Raw genomic sequence first — 20,811 nt, 5'->3', positions numbered from 1 at the left:
ATTTCGGACTGTATCCCTGCTGACTCAGACTACTTAGTCGAGTAACGTCACCTCCAAAAGAGGGGCCTACCATAATTTGCATTAATAACTTAATTCATTATCTTTCAATAATCCGACCCTTTAGGATTGTATCCTTGCTGACTCAAACTACTGGGTTGAGGGTAACGTCGCCTTCAAAAGAGGGGCCTACTACAATAACTAAGATAATCTCTTAAACAAGTGCAAAAGTGCGAAAATAATCAAAGGTTATACTAATACACGAGTCGGATCAAAGTGATTCATCTTGTCTATCTGTTTTTATTTTTATTTATTTTTCAGCATTTAGTTAGTTTTATTTTCTTAGTTTAAAAATATTTTCTAACATTTTGATTTGATTAGACGTTGAGGATAAACCGGTACTAAAAGCTCTTGTGTCCTTGGACGACCTCGGTATCTTACCAACACTATACTACGTCCACGATGGGTGCACTTGCCCATATGTGTGTTTAGTGTTAGTAAATATCGTGTTTTATAAATTTAAAACTTGGCTAAAAAGTGTAAAAAGGGCATAAAATATATACCTAAAATATAACACACTTCACGCACATCAGCCGCGACCCGTATGTTTTCAAGGAATTGGGCGAGGTCTCACACTGGTTGTGCTCCCTATGTCCACCATCTAATGAGAAGCCCTTATTTCTTCAAATGTGCATATGTATGACACAGACAATGAAATTGCAAATAGGTTACGCTTCTTCTCTGTGAGTAATGAACCACAACTTTCGTCTAACGTCGTCATAGCGAGGGAAGATCTAGAGGTTATGGAATTGTTGGAGTTCTTGAGCAAGGTAATGCCCAATATTTAGTTATTTATTTTTAGTGGCAATCCCGTGTTACATATGAGAACCAAATTAAAGTATACGGACGATTTAATTACGTGGTCATTTTAATACAACTAAATCTTTATAAGTTAAAACCTAAAATCGTTAGTGATGGTTGAGAATTACAGTGAGAAAGGGTATATCGTTGTGCATTTGCAGTGTCCTGATTGGCCTAAGTTGTTGTTTGATATAGTTTGTACACTTACTGATATGCAATATGTGGTATATCATGCCACTATTATTGTTGAAGGAGTTGAAGCTTCTCAGGTATTAATTTAATTGTCTTACAGTTTTGTTGTTGGTGGGATTTTACTAAGTGATATAATGTTATATTTGTGTCGTTTTAAGGAATTATACATCTGTCATACAAATGGATGTCCAATCAGCTCAGAAACCGAGAGGGAACGTGTAATCCATTGCCATGAGGCAGTGGTCAAGAGGCAAGTTCCCGAGGGTGTAAAGTTGGAGCTATGTGGGGAAGACAGTGTCGTGTTGTTATCAGACGTGTCTCGGATATTTAAAGAGAACGGGCTTTCGATCACGAGGGTGGAGGTGACTATGAGAGGATATTACAACTTTTTATTACTAATACATTGTGACAACCCTCACTAAACCAGGTATCCGTACGACTTAATTAATAATTAATTACTGCTTAATTACTGTGCTTACCTGAACTTGTGGATAACTTGCTACTTGAATGCTGATACATGTATTTACTTGCATCACACTTTACTTACTGTCACTCCATGTTTTGCTTACAACACCCTAGTGACAACCTTGATGCACCAAAAGCACAGTAGCACAATAAACGGATAACCTATTAAACATGCTGATATAGCCAGCACCAGGCAGGCACTGCCTCTAAGGCCTGTATGAGCCCGAGATAGTTTACTACACTAATAGTGAGTGTGGAGATACAAGGGTTGTAGAACTGCGTCTCTAGGAATAAGTTACAGTGACAGGATGTGCCTAAAACGTATTCTAAGTACAAAACTCAGCACTTTAATTAACAATTCAGCTTTTAGCTAACTAATAAAGTGCCAAAACATGAGGAAAATATTACTAGACACTTTCCAAAGTGTCGGGGATAAGTTGTGTCACTAAAATTAAGATAAACGACACTTTAAAGCTTTGTTAAACGCTTTAACGGATTACTATCCAATCGAACAACCGGAGTATACCCGGAACATGAAAATATTGCCATTTACATTGTTTATCTTTTTCTGAGCCAGTTAGGGTCCCTGAATACCCTAACACCCACTGTAATGCACAACACACTAATAACCGGGTTAATCCCTAAACTAACCTAACTATGTCATAAATAATGATTAATGTTTAGTTGGAAATGAACCGGATTACCCCCCCCCCCAACCGATTCGGTCACAATGTGACCACCATTATACTCCTCTTGATTATTTTATTCTCTTATGTCTAATATCTAAGAGACATTGCATCCATTGGTTAATGAACAAGGATTTTGTCTATAAGTAGTAGACTTGAACCACTAATCATTTTCACCAACACTTAAACTCAACAAAACTCTCTCTCTCTCTCTCTCTCAAAGAGCTCTCGGCCGAACACCCCCTATATCATCCATCCATCTTTCGACTTTGATCATCTCATTTCAAGATCATACAAGAGCTAAGGATCACATACGAGGAGGCTTGGTGCATTCGGAAAGCAAAGGACCTCATCTCATTGCTTTTATCCACTCATTTTGCGTCTAGAATCTTCCCTAGCCTCGAGCTAGTAGTAAGTTACTATAATCACACTCTCGATCTATTTTAAAGTGGTTAAAACGATATGTGACGGTTAAAATTCATGAACATGCAAAATGATATGAAAAAGTCTACTAAAAATGCTAATAATGATGGTTAAAAGCTTGGTTGTTGTGTAAATCTTGTAGGATATGTTTTGTGCAATTATTTGGGCCCGATCTATGTTGTGGTAGCTCGGATCATCGTTTAACCCGGGTTGGTCATGATCATGGATCATGACATAGAGCTTGTTTAAGTGTAACAAGGGTTCAGTGATGAAACTCTACCACACGAGAAACTTGAACTTGTGTAAAAGCGACTTTACTTATGAAATAGTGTTTAAAACTAGTAGATCTACGGATCTACAAGCGGTATTTTCAAAGGTCCAAGTGTCCAAGAAATCATATTTTTCTAAAGCCGGATCTTACATGATCAAGAATGATTTTAAACACACAAGTGTGTAAACACTTGTGTAACACTAAGTTTCGACAAAGAACTAGTTTTGTCAAATTTTACAATAAGTTGTAAAGATGGAATTTCTTTAAAAACGAGGCTTTTTACGAAACCGGATTGATATATATAAAGATCCACTAAAAGTAATGGGAATTACTTCATAGTTTTGGAAAAACTACAAGTTCATGTGATTCTTGCGATTTACATATTTATTGACTAGTTTGTTGCTTTGAACGTTGTTTTGGTTGAATAAGAAAATTGTTGAATTGAATTTATAAAAGAAAATGATACGCTTGAAAGCGTGGCCACCTCCAGTTACAGGGGAAACTCTGGCGAAATTTTTTTTCCAAAAACCTAACACTAAGTGTTAGAAATACATTTTGACATGTTTTCAAATTATAGATTTCGCCACGACTTTATTTACAAAATATCGGAGGTGGGATTTCACAAAATAAAACTTGCTAAATATATATCTAGTATATATTTTTCATAACGTCATTTGTTAGTTTTTATGATTATTTTGTGAAATATACAAATATTATTTTTAGGGTAAAAATAATATTATCGTGTTAACGACTCCAAAATAATACAAACGCCTTCGCAATAATTAGTTAAGTTACACCGGTAATTATTATTACCACTCGATCTTTAAAACGTAACTTACGCAATTAAGGAAATATTTATGAACGCGTACTTTTGTCAAGGTATTATTTTGGGAAAATCACATGTATTAAAATATAATATTTTTGGGAAGAATATTTATATTTTGGAATAAGAAGTAAGATATATATTAAGTGATACTTAATAATATATTCCGAAGTATACGAACGCACATGTATTAAATCCCCCATCCTTGGGAAGGAAAATAATTACCAAAGTATATACAGAATGTAAACACGAAATAGTTGTCTAACTATTTCCCAAAAACTTAAACCATAAAGCTAAGGCACGGCCGTCCGTCTAATAGAGTTAGTACGTGTAGGTCGTCGCACAGCTGCTTGATCAGGAGGTATACTTGGTAGAGACGCACCACTGTGAGTTCATGTCCCCCTTTTCTCTTAACTGTTTTCAGTTTTCTAAACTGCGGGGGTGAAATACATGTTACAATGTTTACGAATACTTTATACATGGTATGGTTAGCGTAAGGAGGTTTACTACTTAGATCATGTGAGTGGGTAGGCGGAAACTTGAGGCCATTAATCCTCAGGGTAGAACCGAGGGACAGGAGCGATAGATCTACTTGGGTGTAGCAAGCCCAGCCCCAGGCCCAAACAGTACGGACCTCAGGGTGACTTTGTGCCCAACGCATAAATCCGCTAGGTTTGAGTCTCCCTACTTGCACTTCACACATATCAATGGCCTTGCAAACCATTGGTGATCTCTTTTTCCTTATTTGCTACATACCAGGATTTTTATACTTACAAAGGTTATACTTACTCACTTACACATGAACTCGCTCAACATTATTGTTGATTTTTCAACTTACATGTATTTCAGGGAATTAAAGGATCTGGCGCGGTATGACACGTTTTCCCGCTGCACTAGTTTCGAGGTCATCCGGGTTTAGGGGATGTGACTCTTTCCTGGACAAGTCACAGTCCTTAAACTATGTTGATGTCATGTTGATGTTCGTGTCTGTTGGACACTGTTTATGTTGTTAGGATGTGTTTCCGTTGAGACAATGTTGTTGTATTTGGTTTTTAAAACTTAATTAAATGGATGATCTTGCATGGTTTTTATTTCATATAGCTTGTTATGGTTAAGCTATGGTATTAAGAAGTCACACCAATATTAACCACGCTTCCGCAATGCCAGGGTGTGACAGCTTGGTATCAGAGCTCTGATCATAGCGAATTAGGATTCCTTCTCGAGTCTAGACTATGATCACTAGGGCTCTCACGAAAATATTTTTACTGCATACCACTTAAGTCCAGATCCAAAACGTTTTTATAAACAAATGTTGAGCACATTTTATTTATTATTTTTAGGCTCAGTCTGAGAGGCTGAGGCTCGGTCTGAGAGGCCGAGGCTCGGTCTTGGAGACCGAGGTAGTTGCCTAGTGGGACTAGGGAGTCAGTCTGAGAGACTGGGAGAATTTGTCTAGTGGGACTAGGGAGTCAGTCTGAGAGACTGGGAGAATTTGGCTAGTGGGACTAGGAAGAGCAGTCTGGGAGGCTGGGAAGCTAGTGGGACTAGGAGAATTATTTGATTGCTTAATTGGTGACTAATGTGTTTGCCTGATTGTATGACTGATTATTTGTGCATATTTGTGTTTATGCTACAGACACAGGGACTCGTCCGGCACTGGTGATTCAGACACCACGGGCCCTAGACCTATTGTATCAGACGACCTAGAGTCTTCAGAGCGCGAGGTTCACACATCCGACGTTACTAGCACATACGAGGATGACTTTCAGCCCTTTGCGTTACCTGACGAGGCTGTTGAGCTCGCTGATGGCCCTTTGGCCGGGGACCTACCACTTGTAGAGATCCCTGCTCCCATACCACTTGCTTCATATCCTGCGTATGATATGCTTCTCGACGCTGACGCTGATGGCGACGTCGATCTGTTTGGTGATGAGCCCCTAGAGGACGATGTTCAGGGCGAGGCCCTTCTAGCTGCTGATGATCTTTTGTTACTCGCAGATGCTCCAGCTGGGGAGTCACCTGCACACTCACCGGTCCCAGACTCTTTCGAGTCTGTGGCCTCCGCACCTTCACACACTCAGAGTGCGCAACACTTTTCTCACGGTTCAGACCCAGATAGAGCATCCTCTGTTGCCCCTGCTCCGAGCTTTGCTTTCGACCACGATGTTGAGGAGGATTCCGATCCTGTCTTTCCCCCAGGATTCGACCCAGACCAGGAGATAGAGTTCATCCACTTGGATCAGCCTATGGTTGACCCAGTAGACCCAGTTGACTCTGCATTCGCTGACGATGCAGATTTTGATATGGAGTTCGTTGATCCCGAGCCTGCCATGGCCCTTGAGCCGGTAGTCGCTCCTGACCCAGTGCTTGAGCATGACCCTGTTCATGCTGGCATACCTATTGATCCTGTGATTGCTGACCCACCTATTGATGATCACCCTGTCGATGCTCCGTTGTTGGAGGGCGATCATGTCATTGCTGCTGATCATGTTGATCCCCCACTTATCACTGATGTACCTGCTGACCCTCTTGTTGCACCCCATCATGATCCTATGCCTGTGCAGTTTAATCAAGCACTTTTTGAGGCACAGATTGACCCACGAGATGAGCACGCCCAGCATGGGTGGATTCCTGCTGATGATGAGATTCCACCTATTCCCCCTCCTGCCACCGATACACGTCACGTTGATACCTCTTTTACATTCCCTCAGTTCACACCTCCAGCTCGACCTGGAGAGGGTTCTTCGGCCCATCCTTTTGGACATGTACCGGTATCTATCCCAGTTATACCATCGTCTTCTACTGCTATTCCCCCTGTTCCATCATTCTCTGTGCCACCTTTCGATCCAGCCAGTGAGCCATTCCTTTGGTCGTCACCATCTGTTATGCCACCGACCGACCCCTACCATCCTTTCCACATGGGATACTCTATTGAGGACGTTTTGATGTCATTTGTTGTCCAGCACGAGGCACACACACGGCGCATTCAGGAGCTTGAGAGAGCTCAGCCACCGCCGTGCCAGTGTCAGGGTCAGACCCACCCTACTTCTTCGCAGCACCCTCGACCTTTACCACCGGACTATGCTACACGCCTTTTGGCACTAGAGCAGCAGGTTGCTTCTTTCTTGCGTACCCAGAGAGCCATGGAGGAGGACTGGCTCCAGTTGCGTCGTTTGTTCTACACCCATTTTCCCCCTCCTCCACCGCCATCAGTGTAGAGCTCTTCAGTACCGTATGGGTAGACGTTGGTGAGAAGACGGCGATTGCTTTGACTGCACAGCATTTTTGGAGACTACATTCTGATTCTGACTTTTGTTGATCATGTATATGGGATGTATTGACACTGATTTGATATAGTTTTGGACTAGGGTGATGTCGCCCTTATTCATTGATGTTGTATGACACTATGATGTACTTGTACACTTGCTATGTTGTCTCAATATATGGCAATCGCAGTATTCTCATCATATTTGATGTTTGATTGGTAATTTATATTTTTATGACATGGGATGTTATGTGATTGGCCTATTTATAACATGAGATGTTATGTACTATTACTATTATTATATACGTACGCTTTATTATGGCCTGACCAATGTGAACACATCTTTTAGAAGATGCCGAGACGACAAACGCCGATGCCTACCAATGAGGCAGAACTCCAGCAAATCATCGCTGCTGCCATCGCGCAATACGCCGCCTCTCAAGGAGGGACTAGTGGAAGTAACTCTGGCAATACTGGCAACAACAATCCACCTCATAGTAATACTAAGTCATTAAGACATACCATGACCTAATTGGACATCTATAGCAAAGATGTTAATGCCATTCATATGTTGTAACATATGTGCATGGTGCACCTACAAGCAGTTTCTAGACTGCAAGCCTGTTAACTTTGATGGCACTGGAGGTGCTGTCGCCTTTGTTCGTTGGGCTGAGAAAACTGAATATGTTCTTCGCATGAGCAAATGTGCACCAGACCAGCAAGTCACCAACATTTCTGGGCTATTCTTGGATGGAGCCCTATCTTGGTGGAATTTGCAAGTACAGACTCTTGGAGAAGTTGCTGCCTACGCACTAACATGGACCGAACTGGAGGAACTTATGCGCAAAAAGTAATGCTCTCGCGCGGAAATCCAAAGATTGGAAACTGAGTTCTGGCATCTGAAAATGGAAGGTCCAAAGATGGCGGAATATGTTCAGAGGTTTCATGACTTATCGCATGTGGTACCTTATATGGTCACTCCAGAATTCAAGCGGATTGAACGCTTCATTTGGGGATTAGCTCCTCAAATCATAAGCATGGTGACCTCCTCCAAGCCTGCGACAATTACTGAGGCAATTGATCTGAGCGTGGCTCTCACTGAGGAGGCTATCCACCTGAACAAGTTCGATGAGGTCGAGCCAAAGAAGAAAGAGACTCACGTCGAGTCGTCTGGAGGTAACAAGCGGAAGTTCTTGAACTTCAAGCAAGGCACCAGTGGGGTTGTTAAGAAAGGAGAGACAAGCGCGCCAGCTCAGGTTACAGCTGGTAGTAGGAAGAAAGGAAAGGGATATATGGGCACTCAGCCCAAGTGTAATACCTGCCAGCGACACCATTCTGGCCATTGTAGTTTGAAAGTATGTGAAGCATGTGGAAAACCTGGCCACTTGAGGGATTCTTGTTGGGCCACTGTTGGCCAGGGAGGCCAAGGAGGATTTGGAAACAGAAACAGTAACCGGGGTGGAAATGGAAACCGCCCACAAGGAAACATTGGAGGTGATGGGAATCAAGGCAACAATGCGAATCAAGCTGGCGCTATGAATCGTAACCAGAGGAATAATCAAGCTAGTGGAAACGGGCAAAGACCTGGATGCTTTAACTGTGGTGATGTTGGGCACTACAAGAGGAACTGCCCAGAATTGAACCAAGCTCGTGGGAGAGTGTTCAATATTGAAGCAAGGGAAGCGCGCCAGGATCCCAATGTCGTTACTGGTACGTTCCCTGTAAACCAACGCTATGCATCTATTTTATTTGATACTGGTGCCGATTATAGCTCCGTATCATTAGAGTTTAAGAATATGCTTGGGTTAGCCGCTAGTAAGTTAGATATTCCGTACTCAATCGAATTGGCTAATGGAAAGTTAGTAGAAGCCAATGAAGTTGTCAGAGGCTGTGTGATCGAATTGGGAGAGCGTGAGTTTGCTCTGGATCTACTACCCGTCCAATTGGGAAGCTTCGACGTGGTGGTAGGAATGGATTGGTTATCAGGCAACAAGGCTGAGATAGTTTGTCACGAAAAGGTTGTTCGTATCCCAACCGAAGATGGTGAAACAATTGTGGTTCACGGAGAGAAGCGTGATACGCCGTTAAGAATTATCAGCTGCCTCAAAGCGCGAAAGTGTTTGCAGAAGGGATGTGCTGCCTTTCTGGCACACATTGTAGACAAGAAAGCTGCAGAACCAAAGATCGAAGACATCCCTGTCGTGAGGGAATATCCAGAAGTCTTCCCAGAGGACTTGCCTAGATTGCCACCTCAGAGGCAAGTAGAGTTTCGCATCGATTTAGTCCCAGGCGCTGCACCTGTGGCTAAGGCACCCTATAGACTTGCCCCGTCTGAGATGCAAGAACTGTCGACACAACTTCAAGAATTGTTAGACAAGGGATTTATCCGACCAAGCTTCTCGCCTTGGGGAGCTCCGGTCCTGTTTGTCAAGAAGAAGGACGGTAGTTTTCGAATGTGTATCGACTACTGGAAGTTGAACAAGCTGACGATCAAGAATAGATACCCTCTGCCAAGAATCGATGATTTAGTCGACCAACTGCAAGGTTCAAGCTTTTACTCTATGATCGATCTTCGTCTGGATACCATCAGTTAAGGATACAAGAGGAGAGTATCCCGAAGACAGCCTTCAAAACTCGATATGGACACTACGAGTTTCTAGTCATGCCGTTTGGGTTGACAAACGCACCTGCAGTGTTCATGGATTTGATGAATCGAGTTTGCAAGCCATACTTAGATAAGTTCGTAATTGTGTTCATCGATGATATCTTGATTTATTCAAAGACGAAGGCTGAGCACGAACAGCATTTAAGAGCCATTTTGGAATTGCTGAAGAAGGAGCAGCTGTACGCCAAATTCTCGAAGTGCGAGTTTTGGCTACGTGAAGTCCAGTTTCTTGGACACGTGGTAAATGGAGATGGAATCCACGTGGATCCAACCAAGATCGAAGCGATTAAGAATTGGGAAACGCCAAAGACGCCAACCGAGATTCGACAATTCTTGGGTTTGGCTGGCTATTATCGAAGGTTCATTGAGGATTTTTCAAAAATCGCTCAACCATTGACGCTCCTCACGCAGAAAGATTAGAAGTTTGATTAGGGAATCAAACAGGAAGAAGCATTCCAGATATTGAAGGATAAGCTCTGCAATGCGCCAATCTTAGCACTACCGGAAGGTACTGACGATTTCGTGGTATATTGCGACGCCTCACGTCAAGGATTGGGTTGTGTGTTGATGCAACGCCAAAAGGTTATTGCTTACGCGTCACGCCAATTGAAAGTGCACGAAAAGAACTATACCACACATGATTTGGAACTTGGCGCAGTGGTTTTTGCATTAAAAATCTAGAGACACTACCTTTATGGTACGAAATGTACGATCTTCACAGATCATAAGAGCCTGCAACACATATTCAATCAGAAGGAGTTGAATATGAGGCAAAGACGATGGGTTGAGTTGTTGAATGATTACGACTGCGAGATAAAGTATCATCCAGGGAAGGCGAATGCGGTCGCCGACGCCCTAAGTCGAAAAGAAAGGATCAAGCCCATAAGGGTTAGGGCTTTGGAGATGATTATTCAAACCGATCTTTCCTTGCGCATTCGTGCCGCGCAGAAAGAAGCTCTCAAGGAAAGAAAGCTTGAAGAAGAATATCTCCGTGGGATGGAGAAGCAATTGGTGCCAAACGAGGAAGGAACGTTATGTTTTGAGAAAAGGATTTGGGTTCCTCTGTTTGGAGGTTTAAGGAAGGTTATTTTTGATGAAGCTCACAAATCGCGGTACTCTATCCATCCTGGAGCGGATAAGATGTACCAAGACCTTAAAGATTATTATTGGTGGCCTAAGATGAAAGGCGATGTTGCTGTTTATGTGAGCAAATGTTTAACGTGCGCTAAAGTGAAAGCAGAATACCAGAAGCCTTCAGGACTTCTGCAACAACCAGAAATTCCCAAGTGGAAATGGGAACAAATCTCCATGGATTTTATTACAAAGTTGCCAAGAACGCCAAGAGGCCATGACACTATTTGGGTAATAGTGGACCGATTAACGAAATCTGTACATTTCTTACCTATCAGGGAGAAGGATAATACGAGCAAGTTGGCTGAAATTTACATGAGAGAAATCGTTACGCGCCATGGAGTACCTCTCTCAATCATCTCTGATAGAGACGGAAGGTTCGTGTCAAGGATTTGGCAATCCTTCCAAGAAGCTTTTGGCTCACAATTGAATCTGAGCACTGCATTTCACCCACAGACCGACGGTCAAAGCGAGCGGACGATACAGACGTTGGAAGATATGCTGAGAGCATGTGTTATGGATTTGGGCGGTAGCTGGGATAAGCATTTGCCACTGGTCGAATTTTCATACAACAACAACTACCACACCAGTATTGGTGCCGCGCCATTTGAAGCTCTTTATGGCCGCAAGTGCAGATCACCGCTTTGTTGGTCTGACGCAGGTGATAGACAATTGGTTGGTCCTGATATGGTCCAGGAAACCACAGATAAGATCGCACAGATCCGAGATCGCATCAAGGCGGCTCGTGATCGTCAAAAGTGTTATGCGGATCGAAGAAGAAAACCTCTAGAGTTTGAGGTAGGTGATATGGTTTTGTTGAAGGTATCACCCTGGAAGGGTGTGGCACGCTTCGGGAAGCGTGGAAAGTTGAATCCGCGGTATATTGGTCCGTTCAGAATTTTGGAAAGAATTAGGCTAGTAGCATACAAGTTGGATTTACCTGCTGAACTAAATGGAGTTCACGATACATTTCATGTATCCAATTTGAAGAAAAGTCCAACTCAAGATACCGTTGTCATTCCTACCGACGAAATTCATGTTGACGACACGCTCCACTTCGTTGAAGAACTTGTTGAGGTTACGGATTGGAAAGTGAACAAAACCCGTCGGAGCAGTGTCAAGCTCGTCAAAGTCAGATGGAATGCCAGACATGGTCCTGAATACACCTGGGAGCGTGAGGACCGGATGAAAGAGAAATACCCCCACTTATTTCCCAAGAACCCTGCAACTAGAAGCAGAACTTAAAATTTCGAGACGAAATTTTTCTAACGGGGGGAGAATGTGACAACCCTCACTAAACCAGGTATCCGTACGACTTAATTAATAATTAATTACTGCTTAATTACTGTGCTTACCTGAACTTGTGGATAAACTGCTACTTGAATGCTGATACATGTATTTACTTGCATCACACTTTACTTACTGTCACTCCATGTTTTGCTTACAGCACCCTAGTGACAACCTTGATGCACCAAAAGCACAGTAGCACAATAAACGGATAACCTATTAAACATGTTGATATAGCCAGCACCAGGCAGGCACTGCCTCTAAGGCCTGTATGAGCCCGAGATAGTTTACTACACTAATAGTGAGTGTGGAGATACAAGGGTTGTAGAACTGCGTCTCTAGGAATAAGTTACAGTGACAGGATGTGCCTAAAACGTATTCTAAGTACAAAACTCAGCACTTTAATTAACAATTCAGCTTTTAGCTAACTAATAAAGGGCCAAAACATGAGGAAAATATTACTAGACACTTTCCAAAGTGTTGGGGATAAGTTGTGTCACTAAAATTAAGATAAACGACACTTTAAAGCTTGTTAAACGCTTTAACGGATTACTATCCAATCGAACAACCGGACTATACCCGGAACATGAAAATATTGCCATTTACATTGTTTATCTTTTTCTGAGCCAGTTAGGGTCCCTGAATACCCTAACACCCACTGTAATGCACAACACACTACTAACCAGGTTAATCCCTAAACTAACCTAACTATGTCATAACTAATGCTTAATGTTTAGTTGGAAATGAACCGGATTACCCCCCCCCCCAACCGATTCGGTCACAATGTGACCACCATTGTACTCCTCTTGATTATTTTATTCTCTTATGTCTAATATCTAAGAGACATTGTATCCATTGGTTAATGAACAAGGATTTTGTCTATAAGTAGTAGACTTGAACCACTAATCATTTTCACCAACACTTAAACTCAACAAAACTCTCTCTCTCTCTCTCTCTCTCAAAGAGCTCTCGGCCGAAGACCCCCTATATCATCCATCCATCTTTCGACTTTGATCATCTCATTTCAAGATCATACAAGAGCTAAGGATCACATACGAGGAGGCTTGGTGCATTCGGAAAGCAAAGGACCTCATCTCATTGCTTTTATCCACTCATTTTGCGTCTAGAATCTTCCCTAGCCTCGAGCTAGTAGTAAGTGACTATAATCACACTCTCGATCTATTTTAAAATGGTTAAAACATATGTGACGGTTAAAATTCATGAACATGCAAAATGATATGAAAAAGTCTACTAAAAATGCTAATAATGATGGTTAAAAGCTTGGTTGTTGTGTAAATCTTGTAGGATATGTTTTGTGCAATTATTTGGGCCCGATCTATGTTGTGGTAGCTCGGATCATCGTTTAACCCGGGTTGGTCATGATCATGGATCATGACATAGAGCTTGTTTAAGTGTAACAAGGGTTAAGTGATGAAACTCTACCACACGAGAAACTTGAACTTGTGTAAAAGCGACTTTACTTATGAAATAGTGTTTAAAACTAGTAGATCTACGGATCTACAAGCGGTATTTTCAAAGGACCAAGTGTCCAAGAAATCATATTTTTCTAAAGCCGGATCTTACATGATCAAAAATGATTTTAAACACACAAGTGTGTAAACACTTGTGTAACTGTTAGTGCACTACATCTGTTGATTGCGTCTAGGTGTCTAGGATCAGGTCTTACATCGTACTGTATAGAATAGGGCGCGAAATACGAGAAAACAGGAGTCTGTATAGGTTTTAGGAACCAGGTCCGCTCATAGAGTCAGTTGTTCCTGGATCGCTTATTTGTCAAGTATGGACCGCTCATGTGGACATGCTTGGTTCGCTCTTATGGACATGTGTCACATGAGCGGACCCAACAGTCTATATATAGGGGTCTTTAGGGCGATTCTTAGTAGTGATTGTCGAATTCCACGCCGAAGCTCTGCCGGTGTGACGATTGTGCTGTAAAACGTTTAAATTCAATAAAACAAGCAGTTAGGAGGAAGAACAAGCTATATCTACTTGCATTTCTTATTATTCCGCATCTGAAACGCCAGAGACAACCTCTGAACGACTCGTTCGGGTCTACAAACGATCCTACAACTGGTATCAGAGCCTAGGAGGAGGTTTTCTGCAGATTATAGCCGGATTTCATCATTTCTTCTCACTTCTACACCTTCTTTTCTCATTTTCGGAAGATTTCACGGTCAAATTTCGTCCAAAAACTCACAGACTGTGCATTATCATACAAAGACAAACCCTTGGAAGTTTCAGGTCAAAATTCTGATTAAAAACAGGTCAAAACATGTTCGGTATATGGTTCGCTCGTAGTGACGTCATCATGAACCGCTCTTAGGTCACTTTCTGGTTCGCGTATTCGTACAAATTTTAGTTGGTTTGCTCAAAATCTGGTTCTGGTTCGCTCCAAAGTCATAGTTTGAATCGCTCATTCGAACATTATCTTGGTCCGCTCGAACGAACAGACATTATTTGTGGACCGCTCCAAACAATTTCTGGATCGCTCATTGAACACTTTCTGGTCCGCTTATTTGGATTATTCTGGTTCGCTTATAAGGATTCGCATATCTGTGCAAATTTGATTCGCTTTTCTGTCACTTGCCTTGAAAATCGTGCCGAGTCAATATGGATTCCGAGTTTTACAACGCTTTTGCTACATCGACTACTCCAGCCGCAATTGCTCAAGCAATGAACTTATAAAATGAGACGGGAACGACTCAAAAACCCCCTAGATTGATGAGCATTGAGGAGTATTATGGGTGGAAGGATCGGTTTGAAAACTGGGTTTAGGCAAATCATCTCAGATCATGGGAATGCATATTGAAGAAGTACACTTTGCCTCGAACAGATTTGCAAGTCATTAAAGAGATATCCAAGTTTACCGATCAAGAACGAGCAATGTATAGAGCCGAGAAAATGATGATCAGTTTGTTGCAGCAGGCAATAAAGGAAGATATATTCATCTTGTTACAACATGACAAAACTGCAAAGTCGATATGGGATGCTCTTAAGGTTAAATTCGAGGGAAGTGAAAACATGATCAAAAGCAAGAAGGCATTGTTAAAGAAAGAGTTCGATTTGTTTAGCAGTTTGCCAGGAGAGGATACTAAAAAGTTAATTGAGAGATATTGTCACTTGGTGCGATCGTTATCGATGTTGGGAGTTGAAAAAGGTCGTGAAGAATGGGTGGATAAATTGGCTGACGCATTACCTCAGAAAGAGTGGGGAACATATTTGATGATCTTGAAAAATACTGGTGTGTATGACGGGCTGACAATTTCACAGTTTATTGAGAAAATTGAGAGTCAGGATCTAGAGCAGCAAAAGATCGCGAGAATGAACAGTCCGAGTGGTCAACAGGACGTGAAGATGTACTACCGGGGTAGTGTTCCAGTTACTGAATCTGAAAGAAGCCCGAAGATACAAACTGCTTTTAGTGCTGGTGATTCATCTGAGAAAGCTGATCAGAGTTCGAACAAAAGTAGCAGCGGGTTTTCATCGTTTCCGAGTGTAAATCCGAAAGAGACTAACACGAGTTTTCAGTCTCAGAGTACAAAAACCGGAAATGGATACATAATTCAGTGCAACATAGCTCTTAATCTTCCAGAAGGTCGAAGTTTTTCTGAAGACACTACTAAAGACCACATGGCACTTCTTGGTTCAGTTCTGTTATCTTATGAGGGTCTTGTTGCTGGTCGGATCGGAAATCCTATGCTTACCAAAGAGGATTACGATCAGATAGACGCCGAAGAAATGGAACTCATGGATATTAAATGGTGTCTTGCTAGTGTTCTTCGACGAGCTGAGAAATTCAAAACCATTACCGGGAGAAATGACTTTCTTGATGCACATGTCTCTACTTTAGGTTTTGATAAATCTAAAGTTACTTGTTTTCGATGCAGGGAGAAAGGCCATTTCAAGCGGGAGTGCAAAGGAAGAGAAGTTAGTGGAGCACATAATCCATTCGGGAAAGATGATTACTATCGCAAAGCTATCTATCAACAAGTTGGTCAATCCCAGGAACCACAGACAGCTCACGGGAGAAAGATTGAAGATCCGAAAAGAGCATGTTTGGTAGATTTCAGCTGGAGTAATTACATATCATCTGAAGCCACAGCAGCACGCATTAGTGATCAAGATGATGAGAAACTACCAGAAGGTTTCAGTTGGGATATGTTTGTGGATAAAAAAGGGAGAGTTTAAAGCTTTCATTGCCAAGGTCGTCCGAGAGCCAGATTTGTTTGCTACTTGGATGAGATCAATTGGAGAGACTGTGAAAAGTGAAGATGAAAAGTCTGTGACATCTGATGAAAGCTCAGACAGTATTGATAAAATTTCAGAAATTTCTGGGGAAGTGTCAGAAAGTTCAGATGAAGGTTTACAGGGTTCAGATGAAGAGTTACAAAGTTCTAATAAAAGTATAAAGAATGAAAACGTTCAAGAAAAAGAAGTTATTTTTGATAAAACACCTACTGATTCTGATGTATCTGATGGTGATTCTGATAAATCTGTACGATTTGATCAATCACCTGATCACAGCAGCAGTGATGATGAGGAAGAAAAACATATAAATATTGCAAAAACTCATCTATCTCCTGAAAGTTTTCATTTTTATTTTGCAGAAAGAATAGAGAAACTGAAGGAGAAACGAGCTGCTAAAGAACAACAATCCGAATCTGAAGGTGATACTCAAAACGCTGAGAATGTTGCTGAGAAGATTACTGAGATTGTGAAAGAAGAAGAAAAGGTGATTGAAGTAGAAAAAGTGGTAGAAGTTGTTAAAACAATCGAAGTTGAGAAGATTGTTGAAGTCGTCAAGCCGTGTGAAAAATGCTTGGAAGCTTGCAAGAATTGTGCAGCTAAAGACGATATTATAGCTGAGTACGAGAAGAAAAAGGAGCAGCTATTGTTCAATCTCAACTATGTGAAAGAATCATATGATGTTCTGAATAAAACAGTAACTGGTCTTCAAAAGACTAACTCAGAGAGAGAACAAGCATTGACGATGTTGAATGCAGTTTTAATGACAAAACAAAAAGCAATAAATTTCTACATCGAAGAGAGTGCTAAGTGGAAGCAAGAGTTGGAGACGGAAAAGATAGAGAATGAGAGAATTAGATGCTTATTGCAAAGTTATTCAAGTTCTGATTATCTCATTGATCGTATTTACCCAACTGTTGCAGGTATGGAAGCTTTCAAAGATGAGAAGTTAAAAGACAAGAAAGACTGTGGTAAGAAATCGACTGTTAGTTACAACAAATGTCCGCCTCCGATTTGGGATGGTTATTCACCTAGAAGACCAAATGAGGAGCAATTGGAAAAAGCAGTCAATATAAAGCTTAAAACCGACACAACTGACGTTTTACCAGATAATATTGATGTCACGTATACCTCGTCCGATACTGATCATGAGTCTGAATTAATCAAAAAGGTGGTCGATCAGGTGTTGGATACTGATGAGGAGTCTGAGTCGAAATATGGGTCTGGAAAGTCAAAGTCGTCAGTCAACAGTCAAAATTCGTCGGATAAACGGTCTTATAGTAAAGAATTTTTATTGTCAAAGGCAGATTTGAATGATGAAACATTCGAAGTTGTATATACTTTGAATGGTTCGGACAAATTATATTACAATAAAGAGTTTCCAATAATGAGTATTAAAACGGAACTAATAAACAAAACTTTCAAACTTATTGAAGTTAATATTCCAGAATTAAAAGTTTTGAAAAGTTTTAAAAAATCTAAAAAATACACGTCTAGAGTTCAACAACGTTTAAATAAGAAAAAAGGCAACAATTCTGGTTCTGGTTTTCAAAAGAAATCTAACCAGAATCGTAGCTACAAAAAGAAAGGTCTTGGTTTTGTTCCACCAGAAAATGATAAAAATATGAAAAATTCTAAAACAAAATCTGAATTTGTGTCAGGTGGAAGTGCTGAGGAGGAACAGCAGAAACCGTTCTGGAAACAGTCTAATAAAGAGTTTCTTGCTGAGAGAAAGAAGAATGGAGCTGATATTTGTTATCAGAGAGAGACTAGAACCTGTTATAGATGCAATGAAGCTGGTCATATTGCATGGAATTGTTCGAATAGTGACAAATCAAAACAGGGAGTTTCTCAGAAGTTGAAAGAGAAAGTTGTTGATGTTGACACACCAACCAATAGACTTAAAATTTTTGAGAATTCAAAATTTGAGGTTGGTGAGTGTTCAAAGAAGAACAGGTATGAGAAGAAAGGAAAAGACAATCAGGCATGGGTTGCAAAGAAGGTTGATGTGAATGTCGGCGATGAATCTGGTTCCATAAAGCCAGAAGAGCCACAGGTTGAGGAGAAAATTTCAGTGAATGATGAAGAGTTTCCATCATTGAAATTTGAGGAAGTGAAAAAGAAAGTTGGAAAAACTGAGATTTCGAATCAGTTCTACAAAGAAAAGAATGATTTTGATGTCGAGAAAACATTCAACGGGAATGTTAAAAAGATATTTGGTAAAATGTTGAGTGGAAGAGCTAAGGGGGTTAAAGATTTTTACGCAACTAAAAAGGCTACATACAACCCAACTGCTCAAGAGTTAAAAGCCATCAAGTCTGAAAAGACTTGGATGGAAGTTTGTTTCCCATGATAGTCGAAGGACTACGCCGGAGATCCCAAGTTTATATCGTGGATCAGGAATCGGCATTTTTTTAGTATTTGAAAAGTTTGTTTGTAAGATTTTGAAATGTGTTTAATGTTTGCAGGATGAAGGACTACGCCGGAGCTTCCAGGTTGGTAATTGCGAAGCAGGAATCGGCATCCTGATTGGTAAAGTGGTAATGTAGACGTAACATTCCTACAAGTGGTAAATTTGATCTTGCAAGTAGTATTTGTGGTTATATTTTGAGATGTTTGTATTTTTACAAGTGGTACAAAAGGATTCTAAAATGCAAATGGTAAATCAGGGACATTAAATTGTACTTGATTTACTATTCATGGCAAAAGATAGACAAGATGATGAACCACATCCCCGTTCTTAAAATTGATAAATCTACAAGTGGTTTTTATCAACACAAACTCATTTTCCGGAAAAGTCATTTCGATTAAAACAAACTTAAGTGTTTTGAAATCTAAATGAGAAAATGGTTTGTTGAAAGGGGGAGTTCTGATTGTTTATGCCGAGTGAATGGAGATTTGATGTGATTCGATATCAGTTGTCAAGTTTTTGTACAGGTTGTATTGTTTTCTATGTTTTTCAAGTAGGTCAAGAGTCTTTTATTTTCAAATTTTCCTTGAAATGTGTTTGCATTTTAGGGGGAGTAAGAAATTTCAGAAAATCCAAAAACTTTTGAAAATTTGAAAAAGCCAAAAACATGATAAAATTCAAAAATGAGTTTTTGTTGCGAAAAAGAAGAAATGATAGTACATCAGTGGACTATCATGGCACGCTAAAGAAATGTAAAGTTAAAAGGTGTTAAACAATCTTACTACGGATGTGTCAGTAGATTTTCGCACATTTAGTAAGTTGAAACGAGATATAAACCTAATTCAAACTTGCTTGATTCGTGGGTAACTATTCTTGAATATATGGGTAACCCCCGAAATCTTGTTTGAAAGGTCCCATATTCTGAGATACTAGGTCTTTATGCTCAGTGATATCTGGGGTATTATCCCGGGACTTCTGCTGAATGGAAGTTCTGACCTAGTCCCCGGATAATACTTTCTGCATATGCTTGAAAAAGCGCCGCCCTCAGCAATCTGATTAAACAATAAAATTGATAGTCATTGCTGTTGTAAAAAAAGATCCTCTAAAGGGGACCCACCAAAAGTCGAGCCGTCATCTCTCCTGAACGGAAGTTCTGACCTGAGCTCTCATGGTTTTGCATCTAACCTCTTTACAGATATCAGCTGTGGTATACTCACCTGTAAGACTGAATATTTGGGATCTGGATACAGGAGTATATTCAAGTGGAGTGATACACAATTAAGTCCAAGTCTCTAAAACATTAATATCGTATCTCGAATCGATTGAAATCTGTGTGAGAATTTAAGAGGACAAACATACTGACAATCTAGGTAAATTGTTTAAAACTTAAAATGAAATCAAGCTTAACGGTGTTTGTGATAGATCTCATAAGCTGATATGATCCTCTTGCACAAACTCACAAAAATATTGTCTATAAATATTACATTTCTGTATGTTTTTGTTTACTAGTAGTGTCAGGTAATATTTCTCAGAAAATCCAAAAAGATTTTGTGTGCGTTTTTAGCATAAATTTTGAAAAAGTCAAAAAGATTTTCGACAGCTGATGTTGGAGAACTGATTTTCAAAATTTCGAGTGCTAAACATGATGAGCAGCATTTGAGGAGGAGTGTTTGTGTAAAACTAACAGTTTTGTTAATCTAATCTTCTTCAAGTGGTTCATCATAGTTATATGAGTGTAATCATATGTTGGTGTATAGTTGTTTGAAATGTTTGTGAAAGAAAAGTTTATTTCGGGGTTGAGATTGTGCAGGTAGCCAGGTTTTGATTCCTGAAGATTTATGATGAAAGAGAGCTAAGTTTCAATCCTGAAAAATCAATTCTGAAAGAATAAGTAGAGTCAGATTCTGATCCTGAAGATTACATCTATCGATGATGATGATGAACTTAAGGAATCAAGAGATCTGATCAAGAGAATTAGAGTGTTTTAGAGCCAGGTTATTTGATTCTGAAAGCCTGTGAAGATCAGACAACGATCCTGAAGATGTTACTGAAGAACAAAAGAATGCCAG

The 20,811-nt window shown here is 40.5% G+C and overlaps 1 protein-coding gene across 1 annotated transcript; it reads left to right on the top strand.

Annotated features, from left to right (window-relative positions):
* Positions 1-971: 971 nt before the first annotated feature.
* LOC110944906 (ACT domain-containing protein ACR3-like) lies at positions 972-7,110 on the top strand. The gene is made up of 6 exons (XM_022186550.1): positions 972-1,127; positions 1,209-1,300; positions 5,355-5,527; positions 6,014-6,126; positions 6,283-6,489; positions 7,087-7,110. The coding sequence occupies exons 1-6, from the start codon at positions 972-974 to the stop codon at positions 7,108-7,110; spliced, it is 765 nt and encodes a 254-aa protein (XP_022042242.1).
* The last annotated feature ends 13,701 nt before the right edge of the window (positions 7,111-20,811 follow it).

The sequence above is a fragment of the Helianthus annuus genome, chromosome 6 (genome assembly GCF_002127325.2).
Source record: "Helianthus annuus cultivar XRQ/B chromosome 6, HanXRQr2.0-SUNRISE, whole genome shotgun sequence".
Lineage (NCBI taxonomy): Eukaryota > Viridiplantae > Streptophyta > Magnoliopsida > Asterales > Asteraceae > Helianthus > Helianthus annuus.
Note: the sequence above shows the minus strand (reverse complement) of the source record. Positions and strands in the feature narration are given on the sequence as shown.